The 21,570-nt window shown below is 40.7% G+C and overlaps 1 protein-coding gene across 2 annotated transcripts; it reads right to left on the bottom strand.

The window, feature by feature from the left end:
• Window positions 1-750: 750 nt before the first annotated feature.
• PDPN (podoplanin) lies at window positions 751-15,832 on the bottom strand. Of its 2 annotated transcripts, XM_071449013.1 has the most exons (6): window positions 15,592-15,832; window positions 4,611-4,696; window positions 4,086-4,179; window positions 3,811-3,846; window positions 2,855-2,960; window positions 751-1,870 (listed from the first exon to the last, which is right to left on the bottom strand). In XM_071449013.1, the coding sequence occupies exons 1-6, from the start codon at window positions 15,659-15,661 to the stop codon at window positions 1,864-1,866; spliced, it is 399 nt and encodes a 132-aa protein (XP_071305114.1). In that variant the 5' UTR covers window positions 15,662-15,832; the 3' UTR covers window positions 751-1,863. The 2 variants fall into 2 exon arrangements, with proteins under 2 accessions (XP_071305114.1, XP_071305113.1); XM_071449012.1 differs by lacking the exon at window positions 751-1,870 and having other exon boundaries at window positions 2,845-2,960.
• Between the last annotated feature and the right edge of the window lie 5,738 nt (window positions 15,833-21,570).

Below are 21,570 nucleotides of genomic sequence, written 5' to 3'. Positions count from 1 at the left end.
GCTATAAAGGCACAGTTAAGACCAGAAAAATTCAGTAGTTGTAATATGAAGTTAAAATGGCTTCTGGAGCAGGAACAAAGCACAGTGTCCTTGAGCAGAATGCTGCCTGTTCAACTGTTCTGTCCATGATTCATGGAAACTCAGAACTGCCCAGAAAGGTTCTCTGCCATACATTTCTCAAATGGGGGGCTTGTTACTATTGAGTAAGAAAGGTTTCCTCATTTTGGTACTTGCAAATTAGCAGTGAGTGAGCTGATGCAGAAGAAACTGGTGACATCTGTGCATTCCCTTCAGTGGGTGAATAATTCATAATTCCATATGCCACACATTTGAGCAGGCATCAGAGCACCTTATGGGGTATTTCCCAGTACAGATAAGAAAATGTTAAATAGAGGCTAACAGAATTAATATTCTTTTGCTGCAAGAAGAAAAAATTGTAATTTTCCTGCTTTCGTATCAATTTACACAATGATAAAGATTAGGTTTACTCCTTGGTCACAGACTGAGGGTCTCATCACATCAGCTCCAGAACTAACTAAAGACTTCTGAATTAGTTATCTCTCATATGTTTACTTTTCAATTATAATTTCATTTATCAATGTCAAATGAGTTGGTTGTAGACATTGCATTGATAAGACAATTAGCAAAATAAGTCAGGAAAGTTGAAGGAACAGTAAGACATTTTACTAGGTTTTTTTTTTAAGAAAACAAGAACAATTATTGTAAAGTAATACAGTTTATATTATGATTTTTATTTCCAAAGCTTGTATTGATATGATAGTTCAAGGCACATGAAAGAAACAGAAAAGCAAACACAGACAAGCTGACAAATTTAGCAGTGGATGATGATATTGATTATCATGATTTTTACACCAAACACTGAAGTGTCCTAGCATTTAGGAAACCTGATGCACTGCAGTCACTTGACATGCAAAGCCTTTGCTCTGAGCTCTAAAAATGCCCCAGAAAAGCTGCAGACTCCAGAGCTGCATCACACCTCAGTGACACATTCTGACCTGGTGTTGCACATGTTGTCAAACAAATCAGCTGTACAGTTGGAAAATGGGACAGGCATAATGAGAAAACACAGTGAACACTAATTCAAAAGCTTCTACATGTCAGCTCTAAAGTGACCCATCAAAACTGGGTATTTTCCAAGCACCCCTTAATTCAGGATGTGTATTTCAATTCCTGCACGTCTCTGCTACAAGAGAAGGCAGGAAATTCCTGATGCCATAGGCAGACGAGCAAGCTTGCAGTTGGTAGATCAGTTCCAGCCAGACCTACCATATTTTGCCACAAAATAACATAAATATCAAGAGCAGAAAATCTGTGTCAGCATTAGAAAGATTTTAGCTTCCAATATCCAGTATTTTTCCTAATTGGTAAATAACTGTTCTCACTGAAGCTAATTCCTCCTTTTTGATACATCATGTGGTAGATAAACATGCCAGGAGCACTTAACCAACCACTTTTTTGTTGTTGTTGTTTTAAAAGAATACATATAATGTAATGTGAAATAATCTTTGGTAGCATTTAAAACCCAAGCATATAATACCTGCAAACCACATTTCAGATGTACATCTCTTTGCTGCAGGGTTTTTTTACTGTAATATCTTTTTCTTCGAGTAAAATTCTGGTTAGTAAAAAATCCTATTAAATATCCCATGCTCTGTGCAGGGCAGGGGGTATGAGGGTAGTCCTTGGAATTGTGTGGTATCCCCATAGATCTGAAATTCTTTGACTGTATTTTCCATGGATCATCTTCTCACACAAATACAGGAATAGTCTTTAGTTTGTATGAAATAAGAAGCACTTGTATTTTCCAGCAGGGAATGGCATAGTTGCTTGTTTCAACTGTGTTTAAGGTCTGGAAAACAAAAAGCAGACATTGTATTGTTCATCATTACCCAAATTTAAGTCACATGATGGTTTTTTTCTCCTTCTCTTTGTCTTTCCTATCATCTCTATATTTCTCTTCCTAGCTCCTATTTGGCTTTCTCCTGGTGCCCAGTATCTGCTCAGTTTTCTGGGGTTTTCTTACTCCTTCAGAGTTTGTAAAACTCTTTAGATTTGTGTGTCACCAAAAAATAAGGTAGAGATCACTCCCCAATGTTTAGGATTTTCTGAGACCCCCCTTGTTGGAAGGAATGATGAATCTGACTCCATATTCTTAGAAGGCTAATTTATTATTTTATGATCTATGTTATATTAAAGAATATTAAACTAAACTATACTGAATAATAGAGAAAGGATACAGACAGAAGGCTTAACAAGATAATAATGAAAATTCATGACTCTTTCCAGAGTCCCGACACAGCCTGACCATGATTGGTCATGGAGTCAAAACAATTCACATGAACCCAATGAAACAATCACCTGTGGGTAAACAATCTCCAACCACATTCCAAACAGCAAAACACAGGAGAAGCAAATGAGATAATATTGCTTTCCTTTTTCTCTGAGGCTTCTCAACTTCCCAGGAGAGAAATCCTGGGTGAAGGGATTTTTCCAGAAAATGTGACAGTGACACCCAATGTTCACATGTTATCCACTACTCTGGAAGCTGTTGTACTCCCCAGGGAATGACTCTGTTCCCCAGAGTAATCCTGGCCCCAAGCACCTGATATTATAACAGTATGTGCACACTGTCTGGGAAGTCCTTCTGAAGCTCATGAGAGCATGCAGACACCACACCTCAGCTCTTGCTGAGTCTGTCTAAGGAACTGGAAACAGGAAAATAGATGGCTTTTGTCAAAATAGGAACCTTAGAAATTTCCCAAGCTATTCCTGTGACCCTGCTCTGAGGAAGATGCTTGAAAAAAAGCCTGATGAGCAATTTACTTACGAGTACCTGCCTGACATCTTCCTCACAACTGCAATTATTATTCCTGCAAGGATTCCAACTGCAACAATGATGCCAATAATTATTCCAAGCAGTGCAATTGTTCCCAAACCACCTGAAAGAAGAAATTGGGAATGTTATTATGTATGTCATGGAGACCATTGGAAATTGGGAATGTTATTATGTATCTCATGGAGACCATTGATAAGAGGCTACTGATAGACCTGGTGCTGTCCTGCTGCATCCCACTCCTTGGGGAAATTCCTTGTGAATTCTAAAGTAGGTTTGGATGTTCAGCAGCCTGGTATTGTATTTGTGTTCCTCCCAGATGAAGGAAGGAATGATGACTCTGTCTCCATGTTCTCAGAATGCTAATTTATTATTCTATTCTATTCTATTCTATTCTATTCTATTCTATTCTATTCTATTCTATTCTATTATAGAATGCTATACTAAACTATACTAAAGAATACAGAAAGAATATTTACAGAAGGCTAAAAAGATAATGATGAAAACTGGTGACTCTCTCCAGACACAGCTTGGCCCCAACTGGCCAAAGGGTGAAAACAACTCACAGCAGAATGCAATGAAACAATCACCTGTGGGTAAACAATCTCCAAACACATTCCAAAGAGCAAAACACAGGAGAAGCAAATCAGATAATTATTGTTTCCCTTTTTCTCTGAGGCTTCTCAGCTTCCCAGGAGAGAAATCCTGGTTGAAGGGATTTTTTAAGAGAATGTGGATGCCACAGCCTGGAGCCATGACTTTGGGCTGAAGGGCTCCATAGGGTGTGGATATGGAGACAGTGAGCAGGGGAACCAGGGAAAGCAGCTCAGGGAGCAGCTGTGCCTCCCCTGGAACTTTTATTTAATGGCATGGGCACAGGAAGGGCTGCTGGAAGTGGAGCTGCCTGGCAGTTACATTTCTCCCTTGTCTTTATAGGCAAATATTCTTTTTTATACCTTCATCAGTTTTCTCTGTTTCCCCACTCCGTTCACCTGTAAGGACAGAAAGACAATAATTACTCCCTCTGCTTTGTACAGTGGTGCCTTCCAACTTGAAAGGTTATATCCAAGGAAAACTTTTATTTGTGACTTTGTCACAATGGTTTGAGCTTGTTCTTTTGATAGAAAGTGAGCAAATGAAGTTGGAGAGAGTATTTCAGATTTCCAGATATTGTTTAGTAGGTGGCAGTATAACTTGGATGTGTAAAAATAGAAATGAAAGGGATTTTTACCATCAACACTTCCAGTGTTAACTTCATAAGCAGTAGCATTTTCACTTTCTCCATCCTGGATGAAGCTACTTTCTGTGGTCTTCAGGTCTCCAAACTGCAAAACATTTATTACATTGTGGAGTCTTGTGGGCAATGACAAGGGGGAAAGAGGGAAAAAAAACCCCTCAGTACATTCAGTCTACATGTTTAAAGTAACATTTAAATTTCTTGGTCTGTCAGGTGTGGATGCATTTTTTAGCTGTCACCTCTCGTGTTTGACATGCATGCAGTGACCAAACAAACCAGGATAAGCTGATTTGTCTTCCCAGCTAGAGGATTTCTACATCAGATCTCTTGGTAGGGCTGCAAAAGGTGTAGAAGGCTGCAGAATTTTGCAGATCTGCCTTTTTACAGTGGGTTTTTTGTAAAGTTTTTGAGTTTAGTTTGACTGAAACTATTTGAGAGAAACTGAATTGGAAGAGGTGGGAAGTGGCAGGGAATAAAAAGGCAGCATAAAGGATCTTTTATTTAGCATTATATACTCACAATTGTGGGTACTTCTTCAAATTCTGTGTCATTTCTGTCTCTGAAATCACTTGTTGCACTTTCTTCTCCTTCTAGAACTGAGCTTGCTGCATAAAATTTGAGAAAATTACTCAGGGTTTTCCTTGGTTAGTCACATGGCTTCTCTGAGACATAAACTCTATCAAACATGAGCTCTGTGTGGTGTTCTGTCTCCCTGCCCTTGCCCACATGGGAATGGGAAATTATTTGGAATAAGCTTGAATTCTGTTATACTCTTGCCCAAAGCAGTAGAATAAAAAGCTGAAGCTATCACTTAACTCTGCTACAACCTTGAAACATACTGGTTACTACCATTTTGTCCAAGAAACTATTTCCTTTTTTATTAAGAAAAGTTTCTCCAAAGTGGATGTGGTTTATGATTCCAGATTTCAAGCTAAGCATTACCTTCTCTATTGGGATAGATTCCTTCAAGCATCTTCCATTTTCTAAAATAGTAAAAGATTTCTCCCATCTTTCAGCTCAGCCACAGCTGCAATCTTTATTTTTAGACCTGCCATCAATGCTTATGGGTGCAGCTATGATTTGGAAATATTCCTACACAAATCAGCCTTGAGGCTTTCCTAAAGTTGCAAATCTTATTTGGCATAATTTGAATTTTTAGATAACAACGTAAGGGCTGTTTGTTTGATTTTATTCCAGACCCCTAGTTCATCTGTGCTCATTGATAAAATGGATATTTAGATTTTGGCCCACACAGTGCTGGTAATTTATAAATACAGCCAGAATTCATCAGTAGGGAAATGAGCTGGAATAAGGTAAAACAGGAAAGGTAGGGCAGTGTGGAGATAACTGGCAGTACCAAGAATGTGCTGAAAACCAAACTCTCATTTAATTCCATTTTGTGCTGATTCATAAACCTGTGACAGGCAGAGTGTGGTGTTCATGTGCTGTGAGAGCTCCTGGGAGTTTGTAATTCTTGCTGAATTTCAGATAGCAGGGCTGAAATGTAAGCAAAGAGCTAATAGTAGATGTCCTGAGCAAGTATTTGAGGGAAAAAAAGCACTGAAAACTGCTTTCCTAGACTCAAATTTTGCATCTAACTTCTACTTATCAAAGCAACCAGATCAGAAGAAGGACAGCTCATGATAGTTCTTTTAAAAAATGAAAATTAAGTATGAGAAATATTCACAACCTCTTTGTTTTTTTAAATTGTAACACTTTCTACTAATGTCACTTTTTATTTAGTGATCTAAAAACATTCTCATCTCCTCTGCATGTCAAGTTGGACAATTTCTGAATTGCTAGATTGATTCCAAATACTTTTTATGGAAAACTTTGCTACTCCTAAATGCACTCTACTTGTTTTATAAATGATATGGAGGCAAGTAAACAGCTTTTGTTCAGTGACTGAAATAGAAAGGATGGGCATTTTGCTTGGTAGCAGCCAGAAATTAATAAAAAGGGTAGAATCCCTTTGGATCAGCTGTGTAAACATCACTCAGAAATTGTTTTTCTTTAATTGTGAGTTCTGTTTAAATTTTGTTCATTTTTACCTGCCCCTTTTCATATAAATATGTTATTTCAAATAAAAACCCCAATATTTAATTTTAAAATTGGTAAAAAAATGTACTGGCAGCTTAGAGAAAATTTTTCAAGCAGAAGATGAATGATTTGCCATTGAGAAAAATAACCCCTGGTTTTGCTTGAAACTCTCATTTGAATTCTACTGGAAACTTGCAAATATTTTTCCTTGGCTTCCAAAACTGTTTTCTGAACCAAACTAGAAAATTTTTATCCATCTCAACCAATATAAGACTGAGAGCTTTGTCCCATTTCTGAGAGAGCAAACACTGAACTAAACTTAGATTTCTAATTCCGTGTTTACTGAAGTAAATAGAATTTTATATTTCTGTATCCTAATAAGCCTGAATACAGATACAGTTCCTATTTAGCAGCCAAAAGGAGTGCAGGTAGCACTTTAGGCAGTAGTAGATGAAGAAACTACATTCATGTTATGCCAACATGAGGCCAAATATAGTGGCTAATTAAGCCAGTCTCCCAGAAATCACCTTATAATCCATGGAAAGACTAGAACAGGGTAAATCAGATTCCAAATTAGATGTTAAAAATAATAGTTTGGTCATTTCTGATTGAAATACCCCGGGTATTGTTGAAGTTGCATAAAGGGGCCTGACTTTTTGTTGTATATTTAGACACTCTTTAAATATCAGTGCAATTTAAGGTATAGCACTATTTTATAATTATTATTTTTGTTTATTAAACAATATCTTTAAAATACAATCACAGCTATGTAAATGTTAAGTGTGAACAAAGAAACAGCAATAGAACTCAGCAGCACAAATGTGTATGGATCAGTTTACCTTGTAATCCCAGTCAGAACTGAGGAAACATCCTTTATTCACTGGTTGAAAATAAGCAAAGATGGAGAAAACCAATGACTAGAGGAAAATCCCCATTTATTTGCAATAAATGTTGTATGTCAACAACCAGCAGCTTATTGGGAGAAGCTGCTTATACTCCTGCCATGGCAGCAGCTTTCAGCCCTGAAAAGTGCCTGATAGGGAAGGCAGGAAAGGAAAGCATTGTCACACAGCAAAGGTGTAGAAAATCAGTGAATGGCACAAAGAAATATAAAATCGTTTTTCTTTGTTTGATGCTTTTTGCAGATTCTTGGCCATGAGTGGCAAGAAAACCTATTTCAGTGCCTTTGCCCTCTGATTGACAAAAGGAGGTGGCCCAGATTAATCTTGCCTAATTTTAGGTTCTTAATAAAGGCACCTAAATAAAGTGTGTACTTGCCCTTATCTTCTTTTATAGTCTGCAGGGAAAAATAAATACCTCTAGAAGATAACTCAGCTCACCTGAGATTTGGGTCATCCCTGGTAGTGCTGCCTTTCCTTAATTGCAAAGGGAAACTGGAATATGGCTTCCCCATGAACTGCCCAAGGCTCAGACTGATCTGATCTGGTTTCTGTCACTCTGAAGGTCTTGTCCCAGCCCTGTTCAAGCTGAAATTCTGTATCTGATGCAGAATAATCCCTGCACTCTATTTCCAGGTTGATTTTAGACTGACAGTGGAGGTGGCTGGCTGGTGGTTAGACACTACCAAAGTATCACCCAGAGAAAGACTGGGAGGCAATTTTTATTTGTAGGAAGGAACACTGGCTACCAGACAGCTCTTTGTCAGAGAAAGTCATAATGAAGTTAAATATTGAAATGGAATTGGACTTAAAGCTTCTTTCACTGCACCCAGTACAAGGCTCAGCACCACTGCCACCAAAGGGGATGGAAATGGGACTGAAGGGGTGTGTGCTTCTGTCCTTTCTGGATTTCATCTGATGGGGGCCAAATGTAGCAAGAGTCAGGGCTGAGTGGTGCTTCTGCATGTGTTCTTGATGTTCTCTTAGAGGAGGTTGTAAATAAAAACATTTCCTCCCAGTGCTGGGCTGTCTCCAAGGAGCCCCCTCTGTTTGCAGCTAGATGTTGCTGCAGATGTGAATTAATCATTGCATCCCTTTCTGCCAGAGTTCCAGCTGGGAGCCTTTCAGTTCAAAGTCCCAGCTGCTCTCAGGCTGCAGCTTCTCACACCAGGACAAAATCTGATGTCTTTAAAAGTTTAATACTACTTTGAAAAACCTCCCATGCTCGAGCATCCCATGACCCACTTAGGGGAAGCTGAGCTCACTACTGCATGCCCAGAGTGACAATTTACTAAAAAAACCTCTTAGAGCTGCTCCCAAAGCACAGTGGTTGTGTTGGAAAGGAGAGGGACTTGTAAAACTGTTGTTCATTAGCATTTCTTTCAGGTGTCTCCAAAACCAACAAAGATACTTCTGAAGATGAAATATGTTGTAGGATCTTGCTTCTTTCCTTGCATAAACCTAAATAAACCCAAACCCTAGTGGGTAAAGGCAGTTGTAAGCCTGTGTTTTAGCTTAGTCCTTGAAATAGTAAGCCCTCAAAATAGAATGTTTCCATTTCTGATAAGAGACCAGCAGATAAAAATGGCAAACCTTAAAGGATTCCCTCCAGCAAGAACTGCAATAATCCTTTGCTCATTGCCCTCTGCTTCTACATTAAAAAAAAACCAAAAAAAACCCCAAAACCCAAAAAACCCCAGCTTCAGTTATTTATAACAGCTAAAAATATTAACTAGCAGGGAGTTTAGCAGGATGGGTCACTTGGGAGGAATCACTTTTCTGCTGGAGATGGAACAGAGCAAACATCTGGAGCTGACTGATGGTTTTCAGTATCTGCTCCTGGAATTGGTACAGACCAAGGGGTGTTGTTTGAAAGACTGAGTATGGATGAGTGTGTTGGCCTTCCTGTTTTGACTGCATTTTATTCAGCATTTATGTCCTGATACAGGAATTCCCTTCCTGCAGAAGTATTCTTCACTTAGAGACCTTCATTTGATTGGGAGCAAACTGAGTCTTAGTTAATTTGATTGGGAGCAAACTAGTCTTCCTGATAAGGGAATTCCCTTTCTGCAGAAATAGTCTTCACTCAGAAACCTTAATTTGATTGTGAGCAAACTGAGTCTTAGTCAGTATCTCATAATTGGAATTAGTTCTGTTGTAGCTCATTGAAAATTTCTATTCATGGTGGTGGAGGTTTAACAAGAATGTTTGATTTGCAAGGGATCTGCCTTTCAATCCAGCAGCTCTGTAATTTTCAAAAGCAGTTTTGTCTGTGATTTGGCTTCATCCTCAATTTAAGTGTATTCCAGAGTCATGTCCAAAACCTAAACATTAGATTAATTTTGTCTGAGAATAATTTTCCATTATTTTTATACTTTTGGATTAGTTTTGTTAAAGTATACATGTGTCTCTTTTGTTGTGAAATCATTCAACACTGCCAAATCCAAGCCACAAAATTTTTTGCACTTTGAAAATGCAAGGGTTTGAAGAATATAATAGAGTGGATTCTGAGATTTGAATTTTACAACTTGAATCTTTGGACAGTTACAATTTTCAAACTTCAGAAAAGTAGAGAAGTTTGTTAATGAGAACTGAAATTCTCATTTGTGCCTGGGGCTCCTGCAAAATCAAATCCTCAGTATCCAGAGAGCTCTGTGTCCTTGGCCTGTTTGGGGCCACAACATTGGCATTTTCTTTCTCTGTTAATTCTTTCTGGAAGCTGGAGTAATCTGTCATGTCCTTAAAAATCCCCTGGCGTGTATTTAAATGTTGAGACTGTTATTCAGGAGAAAGGATGTGCTGTGTAAATCCTGAGGTGCTTTCTGCAGTTCCCTTAGACAAAGACTGACAGCTCTGCTATACAGAACAAAGGAAGCTGGATGAGAGAACACCAGAAGCTCTGGAAAGTATCTGCAGTTGGGAAAATGATCATGAAGCACAAGGGAGGATTTAGCTCAGCCTTATTTAGAGTATGACTGACTTTGGTCAGGTATTCCATGTAGCATGTGATGACAATGCTTTGCTGAACTGTCAGAAACATTTCCTTTAGTCACCACACCCTGCTGCAGATGGGTTTTTATTGCTGGGGCTGGCTCAGCCAAAGGAACTGTCCTGGTTTAAAAACCTGGTTTGAAGCCAGAGTTTAAATCAACAGCGCCGAAGTGGCAAAGAACCACTCAGCTGCTCCTCAAGTAATTCACATGTCTGAATGTTACAATGTTCCACTGCCAGAACAGCAAACCAAAATGTGCTTTAACGGGGCAGATACAGAGAAGCAACTGCTCTTCAAGTGCTTGGTGTGTACAATGACCCTCAACCAGTCACAAAACAAAGCCAGGAGAGGAAAAGCTGCAAACTTCCTAAGCTTTGTCTTATGTACAGTGAAACCAGCCACAGAGCTGTGGGCATTAGGAAGGAAATTACAAACTCCATTACAGGACATTCCTTTAAAATATTCCTTTAAAATATTCCTTGCAGAGCTAGAGATGAATATTCCAAATTTATGCTTTTAATAATGTTGCTGTGTCAACATCTGCTTTCTTCTCTACTAAGTACACTAGCCTCAGACTTGTTATCCCATAAATATGGGATCAAATTACTTTTTAATTGAGATTTGCTGCCCTGTGACCCTGTTTCCCTGTCTGCAGTTTTATAACAATGTAATTGTTTCCTCTGATCAGTGAGGGATGGGACAACAAGGTTGGATTTGTGATCAAGGTGTAAATGCCTCTTGTACCTTGCTGTAAAGTGGCAGAATCACAAAACTTTCAGTCTTTTGCTGCATGGCTGGTGAGGAAGAAGAATTGCAGCCAAGACAAAGAAAAAATACAAAACTTGGTGTAAGGGATCAGCAAACTGGGCAGATATGCAGCACAAAGCAGACATCTGCTTACAAATACTGGGATATGTCAATGCAAATGAAAGGAATTAAGAAATGACCTCTACTACAGTAATAAATGAATCTTTCCCCTAAATGATTTCCCTCCATGCACTCTGAGGCTGCAGCTGTGTGCCCTTTCACAGCTGCCTTGTGGTAGATTACCAACCCTTTGTCTCTGCAAGCAGAATGTTTTGCAGGTTTCTCAACTCATTTGTTTGAAATACTCATGCCAGACCCTGAACTGGAAACTTTTAGGTGTTCATTCTGTCCACACAGTGATTTTTGACTACCTACTTTATACTTCCATGCAGCAGGCAAGTTCCTTCAAATGTGTTTAGTCTGACTTTTATACTCCACTAACAATAGACTAATGTTTGCATGGGTTTCATAGTCATAAAAACATTTTAAAGTGGGTTTGCAGTTAAGTGTGTCCCCATTACAGATTTAGCAGTGTCTCAAGCTCTCCTAACACATGTGCCTGAAAATGCTGCTGGTGTAACAGCTGAATTGTGCCCCACTAAGGACTCTTCTGATGCTGGATGTTGAAGTGTTTGTAATCAATGAGTACAAGGATGGAAAAAACACGAGGAAGTCATAAAGCAACATGAGAATGTGCTCAGCATCAGCTTCTATGTCCTTTGAGAGGTTTGGCCAAGCTTCTGAGATGGAGAGTTGGAAATCAATAGTGCATTTGTCTCTTATTTTCCCCTCATTTGTTTCTCTTTAGCACATCCCAGCATACCTGTACTCCCAATCCCACACCTTTTTCTGAACCTCTGTGTAACAAATTGTGCACTGCAGAGCTCTGAGCTTTGCTGTGGGATCAGTCCCCATGGAGGGGTTGTTCTGTGCACACACAGATCAGAGGGGCTCTTTGAGAGGCTCTGGGAGGCAGGACCTGGCAGCATTTGGGTTCATCCTGTAATCCCTGACCACATCCAGACAAAAAGCAAACAAACCAACAAAATAAACGTGCCACTGAGCCAGCCCCTGTGCCTGAGCCGGGCCACCAGCCACAGTGGGCATTTCTGTGGTCCTTGTGTGGCTCACCTCAAGTGACACATGGAGAAACACCACATGGTCCTGTTGGAGCCTCACAGCCTGAAAACCTTCCTGCACTGCCTCATCATCTACCTAAATGCTCCCCAGGTTCTTTGCTGCTTTGCTGCTTTGGTTTTTTTGCTGGTTTTTTTTTCCTAGATGATTTACAAGTCCTTGATCTGAGGTAAATGCACAGATTCAGTAAAACTGCTGAACTGCAGGAGCTGAGGATCTGGCCTCTCTGTTTCCAGTTTGAGTTAATGAAAGGTCCACTTGTAAGCCTTTAAATATGACTCTTTTCTTTGTTTGTGAAGTCACAGATTCAAAAACTAACTGTCAGAATACAGATGTGCAAACCTCCCTGGTGATTTTGAATTTTTAAATCAGGTAATGTTTTCCTTGCCCAGCTGGGGAGAAATTCAATTTTATTTGTTCTCTGCTGTCTTCCACAAAGATACTGCAAAATTCAGACTTGCAGACCTACTCACTGAGATTCAGCAAGATGATTTTCTCCTTTCTGTGGTAATAATTTTGGGTATTGGGCATGTAGAGTTAGATTCAGATGGTGAAGAGGCACATACGGGACATTTGTGAGAGTCATTCTTCATGCAGGATGAAAGGTTGTGCAGCATTTATTTAGGAGGAAACTGGGTCCCTTTTGAGTCAAATGTGACTGTTCCATTTGCTTTTACATTTTGTTTACCACCAGCAGTTACAGAGGTTGATTTTCAAAAGGCTTTAGAGTTTATTGTTTAGTTTTGATTTTATTGTTTAGTTTTGCCACTGCGATAGTGACAGGGTTTGGGTAAATCTGTACTGCTTTGAAACAATCTTTTCTTGTGGTTTTGTCAATTCTCTTAGTTATGATTTTGAAAAACAAAAAACTTTTCAGTCTTTCACAGCTGACTGTAAGCTTCAATTTCCTTTCTTATGATATAAACACTTTTAATCTGAATTATCCTGCCCATGTTCTTACTTTCAGTCCAAACCAAACGTAACATGACCTTGTATAAACCTGCCTCGCATAAGGAAATAAAATCTAATATTTGCCTCTAGGTAAGATCAGGCACATGGACAGTTGGTACAGCCCAGGTGACGTGTGGTATCTTGTAAAACAATCATGTTAAATTTTGTTCATGTTATGTGACAGCCAACAGAGTAATCTCCCTCCCTGCTATGATACAGCACCATGGAAAGATTTGGAATCCAAAGCCAACTTCCATCTCAGCTCCTTTGGTCTGTCTGATTCTGTGTGTGAAGATTTGCCTGAGTTTTGACATGTTGAATGAGATCAGCAGGGCCAAAATGTATCTGCTAATATGAGCATGATAATTAATAATAATAATAATAATAATTTGGAAATATGCTTCCTACTGGAAACAAAGCTGCTTTTCTTGAGTCCATAACCTGGAGTGCCCAGCCATAAGAAAAGGGCAGCTGCAGGTTTATTTATGGCCTTTTTTAGGTTCAGAGGTGTCAGATGGAGACCTTTTTCCTCTAAAACCCTCAGGCCACGCTGTGTTCCCCAGAGGTTCATGGATCTGGATAAAGCCACTCTACCAAGCACTGCACAAGCCAATCCTTCTCCATGTCCCTGTCAGCCAGCAGACACTGCTGAAGGTGGCATTGCCATTTCATGTCTCTTCTAACTTGTAATTGCTGATGATTATCAGTAAAAAGCAGTGATAGACACTAAATACTCAAGACTTATTTTATCTGGAGTCTGTTTTCCTGCTGTATCCTTTGGAAGTTGGCCTAAATGACTGGCTCCATGTGAAGAAAAAGTCACCAACCCTAAACAGACACAGAAACCCTCACACACTGTAAATCACATTATTGATCCAGCTCTGGAGTTCAATGCAAACTGTACAGGTAATAAAGCAGAGGTAATATTCTTATATTCTTTTCTTAAAGCAGGAAATATTCTTATATTTTTTATGACTAGTAGAGTTTCAGCCTGAGCATTGCTGAAGTCCTCTCAGAGATGAGAGAAAAATGCTTGAAGATGAAAGACCTTTTAAGCTGTAATTCTGGTATCTTAGATTGCTTAAGGTAATTCTATAAAGTAGTGGTGGCTTTAAATTTTGGCACACTTAATATAGATGCTTTTTAACAAGGTGACTGTGTGAGCCTAGAAAACAACTTTTGTGACTTGCCTAATATCTGCTGATTTTAGTTTTTCTGTGAAATTTTGTAGCACAACTCCAAATTTCAGCCTCACATTCTGACACACAGAACGCCATTAGAAGTTTCAAGTCAGCATCCACACTCAGTGTACGTCAATATATCTCCATTCTTTCCAGCAGGATGACACTGACTGTTAGCAGGCCAAAATCAGGTCATTTTTGCAGTTTGGGTGTCCAGATCTAAGCCTGATGAGGAGATCTATGCTTTGTAGGGCAGTGGGCTGAGTTTCAGGTTGCTGCACTCAGAGCACTGGTGTGAAACTGCTGCTTGGAACGTGCTCCATGGCCATGGCAGCTGCAAACCATGCTGCCCCCTGGCCAGTTCATTCACATGAGCCAAGTGATACTCAGAAAAACTGAGTTTCAAAATGACATTCCTGGAATCAAGTACTGATCAGGGTAATTCTGATTTACTGGTAACAAATCAGACTCCTATCCTTTAGGGTACTGATCAGGGTAATTCTCATTTACTGGTAACAAATCAGACTCCTATCCTTTAGGGTACTGATCAGGGTAATTCTCATTTACTGGTAACAAATCAGACTCCTATCCTTTAGGGTACTGATCAGGGTAATTCTCATTTACTGGTAACAAATCAGACTCCTATCCTTTAGGGTACTGATCAGGGTAATTCTCATTTACTGGTAACAAATCAGACTCCTATCCTTTAGCTGTAGAAAGACTTAAATGTCCATTTTACCTAAAAGTGTATATTGTATCTTTCTTATAAAATTCAAAGTTAATCTTCCAAAATTAATCTTTCTTATAAAATTCAAAATTAATCTTCCGAAATTAATCTTTTTGGTACATAACGCTTTTCAACGCTGTCTTTGGCAATAATTCCCCCTGGTTTATTTTCCCTCATTGTGTATATATATTGAGCCATATATATTATATATATATATATATATATATATATATATATATATATATATATATAAAATACATATATTATATATATAAAATATAATATATATATATATTATGGGTAAGTTAGACTCAGCAAAGCCCTGCATAAGCCTCAAATTCTCAGAGTCTGAAATGTCTCTAAGGACAGAAGTTCAACTCCTGAATGAACAGATTCACCAGTCACTTTCACAGAGTTATACCCCTAATTTAGTTTAACCCAACCATAGCTTGCAGAGCCTGCTGTGAGTGTTGCAGTGAGACTGGAGCCATTTCCAAGGCTGAGCAGGGAATGCCTCCCCTGCCTGCCCCTGCCCCTCTCTCCCTCCCCTGCACACACAGAAAATTCTTTCCTAATGGAGTCAAATTCAGCCCATTGAAAACTTTTACTGCTTCTATCCAGATCACAGCTGTAGAAGGTGCCCTGTTGCAGCTTAAAAACTACAAAGAAAGTTTTACAGAGTAACTATGTAACCCAGGAGAGAGCACAGAAACTGTTAAATTACAGGAAATTACTGGGAATAACTGTAACCAAACTTTCCCCTTACCTTCTTGAGCAAGTGCTACAAAAGGCAGGCTCCCGAGGAGGAAGGTGAAGAATGGAACTTTTAGAAACATATTTGATCTGCTCGGAGAGTCGCTTTCCAATCCAGAGACCAGGCAGATCCAAATTTGGATTATTGGAGAATTACGATGATAAAAAGAAATCACTGCGAAAAAATACTTTGGTATTCCAAATATTCCTTTAGCTGCTGTAACGTGGAGAGGGGAGGTTTTCTCAGATGATAACTGAGCAGTTAAAGAAAGCTGAGTGGAGTCAGAATAGTTTTCTTTAGCCAAGGGATGGGAGCAGCCTAAGGTGGTCCTCAATGAGCAGCCAGGCCCGCCCTCCCCACGCTGTTTGGTCAGGACCAAAGTTATGATCTCAGCTCAGATTTAAAGTTACAGGACCTGCTGTGGTTTTCAGAAGACTTTTATTTAGCAAAGGGGGAAAAGGAATTTGGGCAAAGCTAGGTGTTCATTCCCTCCCTTCTGCAAACTGTCTTTAAAAAATCCTTAGGAAACAACACTAAGGACACTTCTCCTGTTATTTCCAGCAGTGAATTGATATTTTTTTCATTTCAAAGTGAGCCCCCATGTTTATCTAAGCAAGTGTGGTACTGAATGTGCATTTAGGGATACTGAAATAGTTTTTAGGACAGGCTATTTAATTCTGCAGTAAATACTGCCTGAATTTTCCTGTGTGTCTTTGTGTCTCAGCTTGTGTCCTCAAGTGACATCCAGGCTGTGCTCGACCACTTCTCTCTGCCCACAGGCTTGCAGAGAGAGCCAACACCACCCTTCAGAGAGAGGATTTCTCCTTTTCATGTGCAATATTAGGAGTGCAGCCCTGTGCAAACCCAGAGCACTGGGAATATTTCTGTGTCTGCTCTGGGCTGCCCTGACCCCCAGGGCAGCACTGACTCTGACCCTCAGTCATGGAGAAAGTTTCCCAGTCTTGAAGATAGACTGGAACCCACAAAAGTGTGAAATAGATTCTAGAGAGCAGTGCAGGTGTGACACTGGGTGAGAAATTGAGGTTTTGGGGTTTTTAGTGTGTTGTGGATGGCAGCAAGATGGAGGGCACAGGGTGTTGTCCTGGGTTTCTTCTTCATGCTTCTTCTTCCTCCTTCTCCATGGGTTTGGGTGGCATTTTGTAACTGGGCAGAAAAGTCTGCATTGCAGCTCTTTGGGATCAGTTACTGGGTTATAAAAGGGAAAATAATCCAGGTGTCAGCTCTTAACTGGACAGTTTAGCCTGAAAAGCCCTTGTACCAAGAGATTGTTGGCCATTTTGTGGTGCTTTTCCAGCACGCTGAGCCTGGTGTGGACGTTGTGCAAAACTCTAGATAAGGTAACAATAAACAAGAACCTGAAGACAAAAAGATCCAGTGGGTCTCTCTTTCCTGGCACAAAACCACTCCAGGACTGTGTCCCCTGGGAGGGCCCAGCCTGAGGCCCACACGTCGGGGAATTGGCACCAGGTACCCCAGCACAGCCCCTGCAACAAGGGGGGCCCCTCTGTGCAAGACTTTTCTTTTTCCTTGTCTGTGTTTCTAGGCACCAGCTGTGCAGGGCAGGAGTGGGAGGCTGGACACCCCCATGGTGTGTGAGAGACACCTCTGCTCACTGAGAATGGCTGAGACACAAAGTGGGGCTGAACAGGACCTGGGGAGCAATGACTTCTGTCAATCCTTTACTGATTCCTGCCTCATCTTGGGCAAGGGATAACCCACTGAGCTACATCTATTTAAGAGTGCAGTGAGTTTTAACCAGGGCTCATGTGTGAATTAAGTGTCCCAGTGACAGAGCTGGGGGTGAGGAAATGTGGGACCTTCTCCCTCAGCTCCTGCAGAGCCAGGACCAGGCTCCAGCACAGCAGCAGCAGAGATTTGCTTCATTTCTGCCCACAGCTGTAGGACAACCTCTGCAGTGGGCAGACTTGTGGCAGAGATTTTGTCTTTTTCTAAACAAACACATGTGGCATTCACATTCTCTGGAAAAATCCCTTCACCCAGGATTTTTCTCCTGGGAAGCTGAGAAGCCTCAGATAAAAAGGAAAACAATTCTTGTCTCATTTGCTTCTCCTGTGTTGTGCTCACATGGAATGTGTTTGGAGATTGTTCACCCACAGGTGATTGTTCCATTGCATTCTGCTGGGAGTTGTTTTCACTCTTTGGCCAAATGGGGCCAAGCTGTGTGGGGACTCTGGGGAGAGTCACCAGTTTTCATTATTATCTTTTTGGCATTGAGTAAGTATCCATTCTGTATTCTTTAGTAAATGATAGTATTCTTTAATATAATATAGTATCCTAAAGTAATAAATTAGCCTTCTGAGAACATGGAGTCAGATTCATCATTCCTTCCTGCCACGGGGCTCCCTGCAAATACATTACACACACACACACAAGCTCCCCTCAACCAACAAAACAGAAAAAAAGAAAACTCTAAGCCATGGCTGGATTGTTTTGCTCAGGAAATGCGAGCCAGAGCTGTCAATAAAGACCCCACAACACTTGGTGCTCTAAAGTTCCAAAACAAATCTAAACATAAGCAGTGATGTAAAAAGGGCTGCACATGGGGAATGCAACACCTTCCATATGGATTTTCTTTCCTTCTGGAAGTGATAGGTGCCAAAGGAATTTGTTAGCTATCAATCATGGTGCTATAATTGTGTTATTTGTGATGAAAAGGAGTGTAGGATGAGAACAGTTGGTGCCAATGCAAAGAAGCAACAGGCAGTGTTGGCTGATTGTCTTCAGGAAAATAGCAAAATAAATATTGCCATGTATTGCCACAAACTTTCAGTATCTTAAAATCTGGAATTAATTATTTCTTGATAACTCTGCTTCAAGTTTATTTAAAAGAATGTTTGCTTTTTGTGGAAATGTTCCTTATAAGCAACTGAAGCTTGCTAGGGGAGTATATCAGTTTTAATGGAACTTATTTTGAAAGACTGAAACAATTTTTTTTTTACCTTATCGGAATGGAATGTTTGGAATTCTGTACGTATCTTCAGAACAAAAAATTAATGCAGTACACTAGGAAAGACAAACCAGAACACTGACTTTTAAATGTTAACATATTCTCAGTAAGAGTGAAAAGAAGGGATTTTTAGAATTCCGTTCAATTTTCAAAATTATTCAGAAAACCTTTTATGATTATTCATGTAAACAATTTTGTCTTGTGTTTAGGAATAAGTCTTTCTAAAGGAGAAACTTTTTCCTGAATTATATAAAGTCTCACTTTAAACTGTGCTGTATTCTGGGTATAGAGTTGAGGCACTTGAGCTTTCAGGAACTGGAGATATCCAAGTTCCTGTGGCTACTCCAACACTTTTAATACTTTTATTTTCTTCCTAATAAGGAATAGTTTCTTCTATACAAGCCTATTTCTCCTGCTCCAGCCTGTTCCTGAAAGAAAAACTCATTAGGTAACTTCATTGAACCATTTAATGAAATCACCTCCTGTCATGGTATCATAGTGCAACAAAGGGCAAGAAATGTGCCCACAGATGCTAAAGAAGTTAGAGCAAAAGCTAGAAATGCCTCAGTAATGGTCAGCTGGGGATGGAATTGTTCCTGGAGGACAGGAACGTGGCTCCATGGGGACAGGGGGTTGCTGTGCCAGGAGATTAAGTTTGGGAGACACTGCTGGGCCCTCTGATTGAAAACATCAACAAAATCATTTCAGAGGAGCCCATGTGCCCTTGGGAGAGGGGTGGATCCAGGGAGATGAGGGAGCAGTTTTCCTCTGGACTGCACCAGATTAGGGGGGTTTAATGGAGCTGTGGATCTCTGGGTTGAATTCTGTTAGGCCAATAGGTTCTGTGGCAATAAAGGAGTTATGTACAGGTGTGGGGGTCCCAGCTGTGGGTTCCTCTGGGTCTGCATTGAAGGCACTGAGACAGGAGTTCATGTTCACACTCAGGTGTTTATTATTTCTTATCAGTAAAACAGTCTCACTGCTGGGAGTTCTGCAGCTTTTCATGAGAAGGCACAAAATGGCCACAATCTCTTGGTACAAGGGCTTTTCAGACTAAACTGTCCAGTTAAGAGCTGACACCTGGATTATTTCCCCTTTTAACCCAATAACTGCTCCCAAAGAGCTGCAATGCAGACTTTTCTGCCCAGTTACAAAATGCCACCCAAACCCATGGAGAAGGAGGAAGAAGAAGCATGAAGAAGAAACCCAGGACAACACCCTGTGCCCTCCATCTTGCTGCCATCCACAACACACTAAAAACCCCAAAACCTCAATTTCTCACCCAGTGACACACCTGCACTGCTCTCTAGAATCTATTTCACACTTTTGTGGATTCCAGTCTATTCTGGAGTTTAGGAAACTTTCTCCATGACTGAGGGTCAGAGTCAGTGCTGCCCTGGGGGTCAGGGCAGCCCAGAGCAGACACAGAAATATTCCCAGTGCTCTGGGTTTCCATGTACAGGTTCTGATTTAACAATTCATCTACACTTAAAACATCAGCTGTGTCTGTGCCTGTGTCAGAGCAGGAGTGAGCACAAACCCCAGTGTGTGTTTGTGCTGCCTGCAGTGGATCTGCACAGTGCTCAATGCTGCCATGAAATGCTGGTTAGATCCACACAGGGATGTTGTAATTTGGTCTGGGTGTGTGATGACAAATCCCACAAATTGCCAGGATATGAGTACACTGGTCACTCTTATTTTTTTGTGCCAGGCAGGTCTGTGTTTTCAATCCCTGTGGTTTAGGGGAGGAGGTGGAGAGGGTCTCCAGTACCCTCAGCCCTTGTGTTTTCATTTCCTAATCCATTCTTTACGTCTCATTGTACCAGGGCTTTGCAGAGTCCTGTGGGAGGCTCAGCCTGTCTCTGGTTCAGTGAGAGCAAGGAATGAGCCAGGGCTGGGGGAGTGGAGGAGTGGTGACTGTAACCTGCAGCACGTTCTGCCTCACAGGCAGAGCTGTTGGGGGAGGAGGTTTTCCCCTGGCTCAGCCAGTGTTGCTGTAGGAACCCAGGGGCTGAACTCAATCAAAGATTCCCCCCATCACAAAAAGATTTGACTTCATGTGAATAACCCATAAGATGGGAACATGATCATCCACACCCAGTTTAATGTCCAATGTAGACCAAAGTTACACCCAAGGGTGAATTCTCTCTGACACGCACTAGGAAGGGCACACAAATGTCTCTCCACAGAGGAATATCCCAGCTACTCCTCTGTCACCACATTTCACAGAGAAAATCAAGGAACAATTCTTCCCAAGAATGTTTCTGGGCTTCACATTCTCTGAACCTCAGAGAAAGGAAAAACAATTCTTATCTCATTTGCTGTGCCTGTGTTTGTGCTAAAGCAGAATGCAATATGGAGATTGTTCACCCACAGTGATGGTGTTTCCTTGGCCTATCAGGGAGTGTGTGTGTGTTGGGACTGTTGGGGCAGTCACAAGATTCTGTGCAGTTGTGTGCAGTTGAGTGCTTGGCAGATTCAGTTTAGATGTAATGTAATATAGTGTAATATAATACAGAACAATATGGTAAAATAAAGTAATTTATTAGCCCTCTGATAAGCTGGAGTCAGAGGTATCATTCTCTCCCCTTGTTGGGGGTGCCCTGCAAGGCTGTTCCCCTCCACAGTCCCACAAAGTCTCACAGGTGGGCAGGGGTTGTAGCATGGGGACACATTTTAATGTCCTGATTTCTGCCTGACTTCTTACAGAACTTTTCATGAATGTTCATCTCCATGTGCTGCTAAAATTTCTCTTTCCATGGAACCATCTCTGTTATGTTACAGTCATAGGCTGGAGACAGACTCACGGCAGGACTCACTGAGGATCATGGACAAACAGCTCAGTTTATTGTCCAGCACCCCTTTTATAGGGGGTTCAAAATTCCTGCCCTTGGACAACTGATTTGTTGGGGTCTCTGCACCACTCAGCTCCTTGGCCAGTGATCTGTGTGATTTAGGATTGAATGGGGTTGGCTGGGGTGCCCTGTTTGAGTTCAATCCTT

Source organism: Agelaius tricolor, unplaced genomic scaffold (genome assembly GCF_023055355.1).
Source record: "Agelaius tricolor isolate 1412-34295 unplaced genomic scaffold, bAgeTri1.0.p SCAF_28, whole genome shotgun sequence".
Taxonomy (NCBI): Eukaryota; Metazoa; Chordata; class Aves; order Passeriformes; family Icteridae; genus Agelaius; species Agelaius tricolor.
Note: the sequence above shows the minus strand (reverse complement) of the source record. Positions and strands in the feature narration are given on the sequence as shown.

Coding starts and splice junctions, on each gene's coding strand:
- PDPN (XM_071449012.1), bottom strand. CDS start 15,661: ATGTTTCTAAAAGTTCCATTCTTCACCTTCCTCCTCGGGAGCCTGCCT. Junction 4,697..15,591: donor TGTAGCACTTGCTCAAGAAG/GTAAGGGGAAAG, acceptor AATTTTATGCAG/CAAGCTCAGTTCTAGAAGGA. Junction 3,847..4,085: donor TAACACTGGAAGTGTTGATG/GTAAAAATCCCT, acceptor CTGTCCTTACAG/GTGAACGGAGTGGGGAAACA.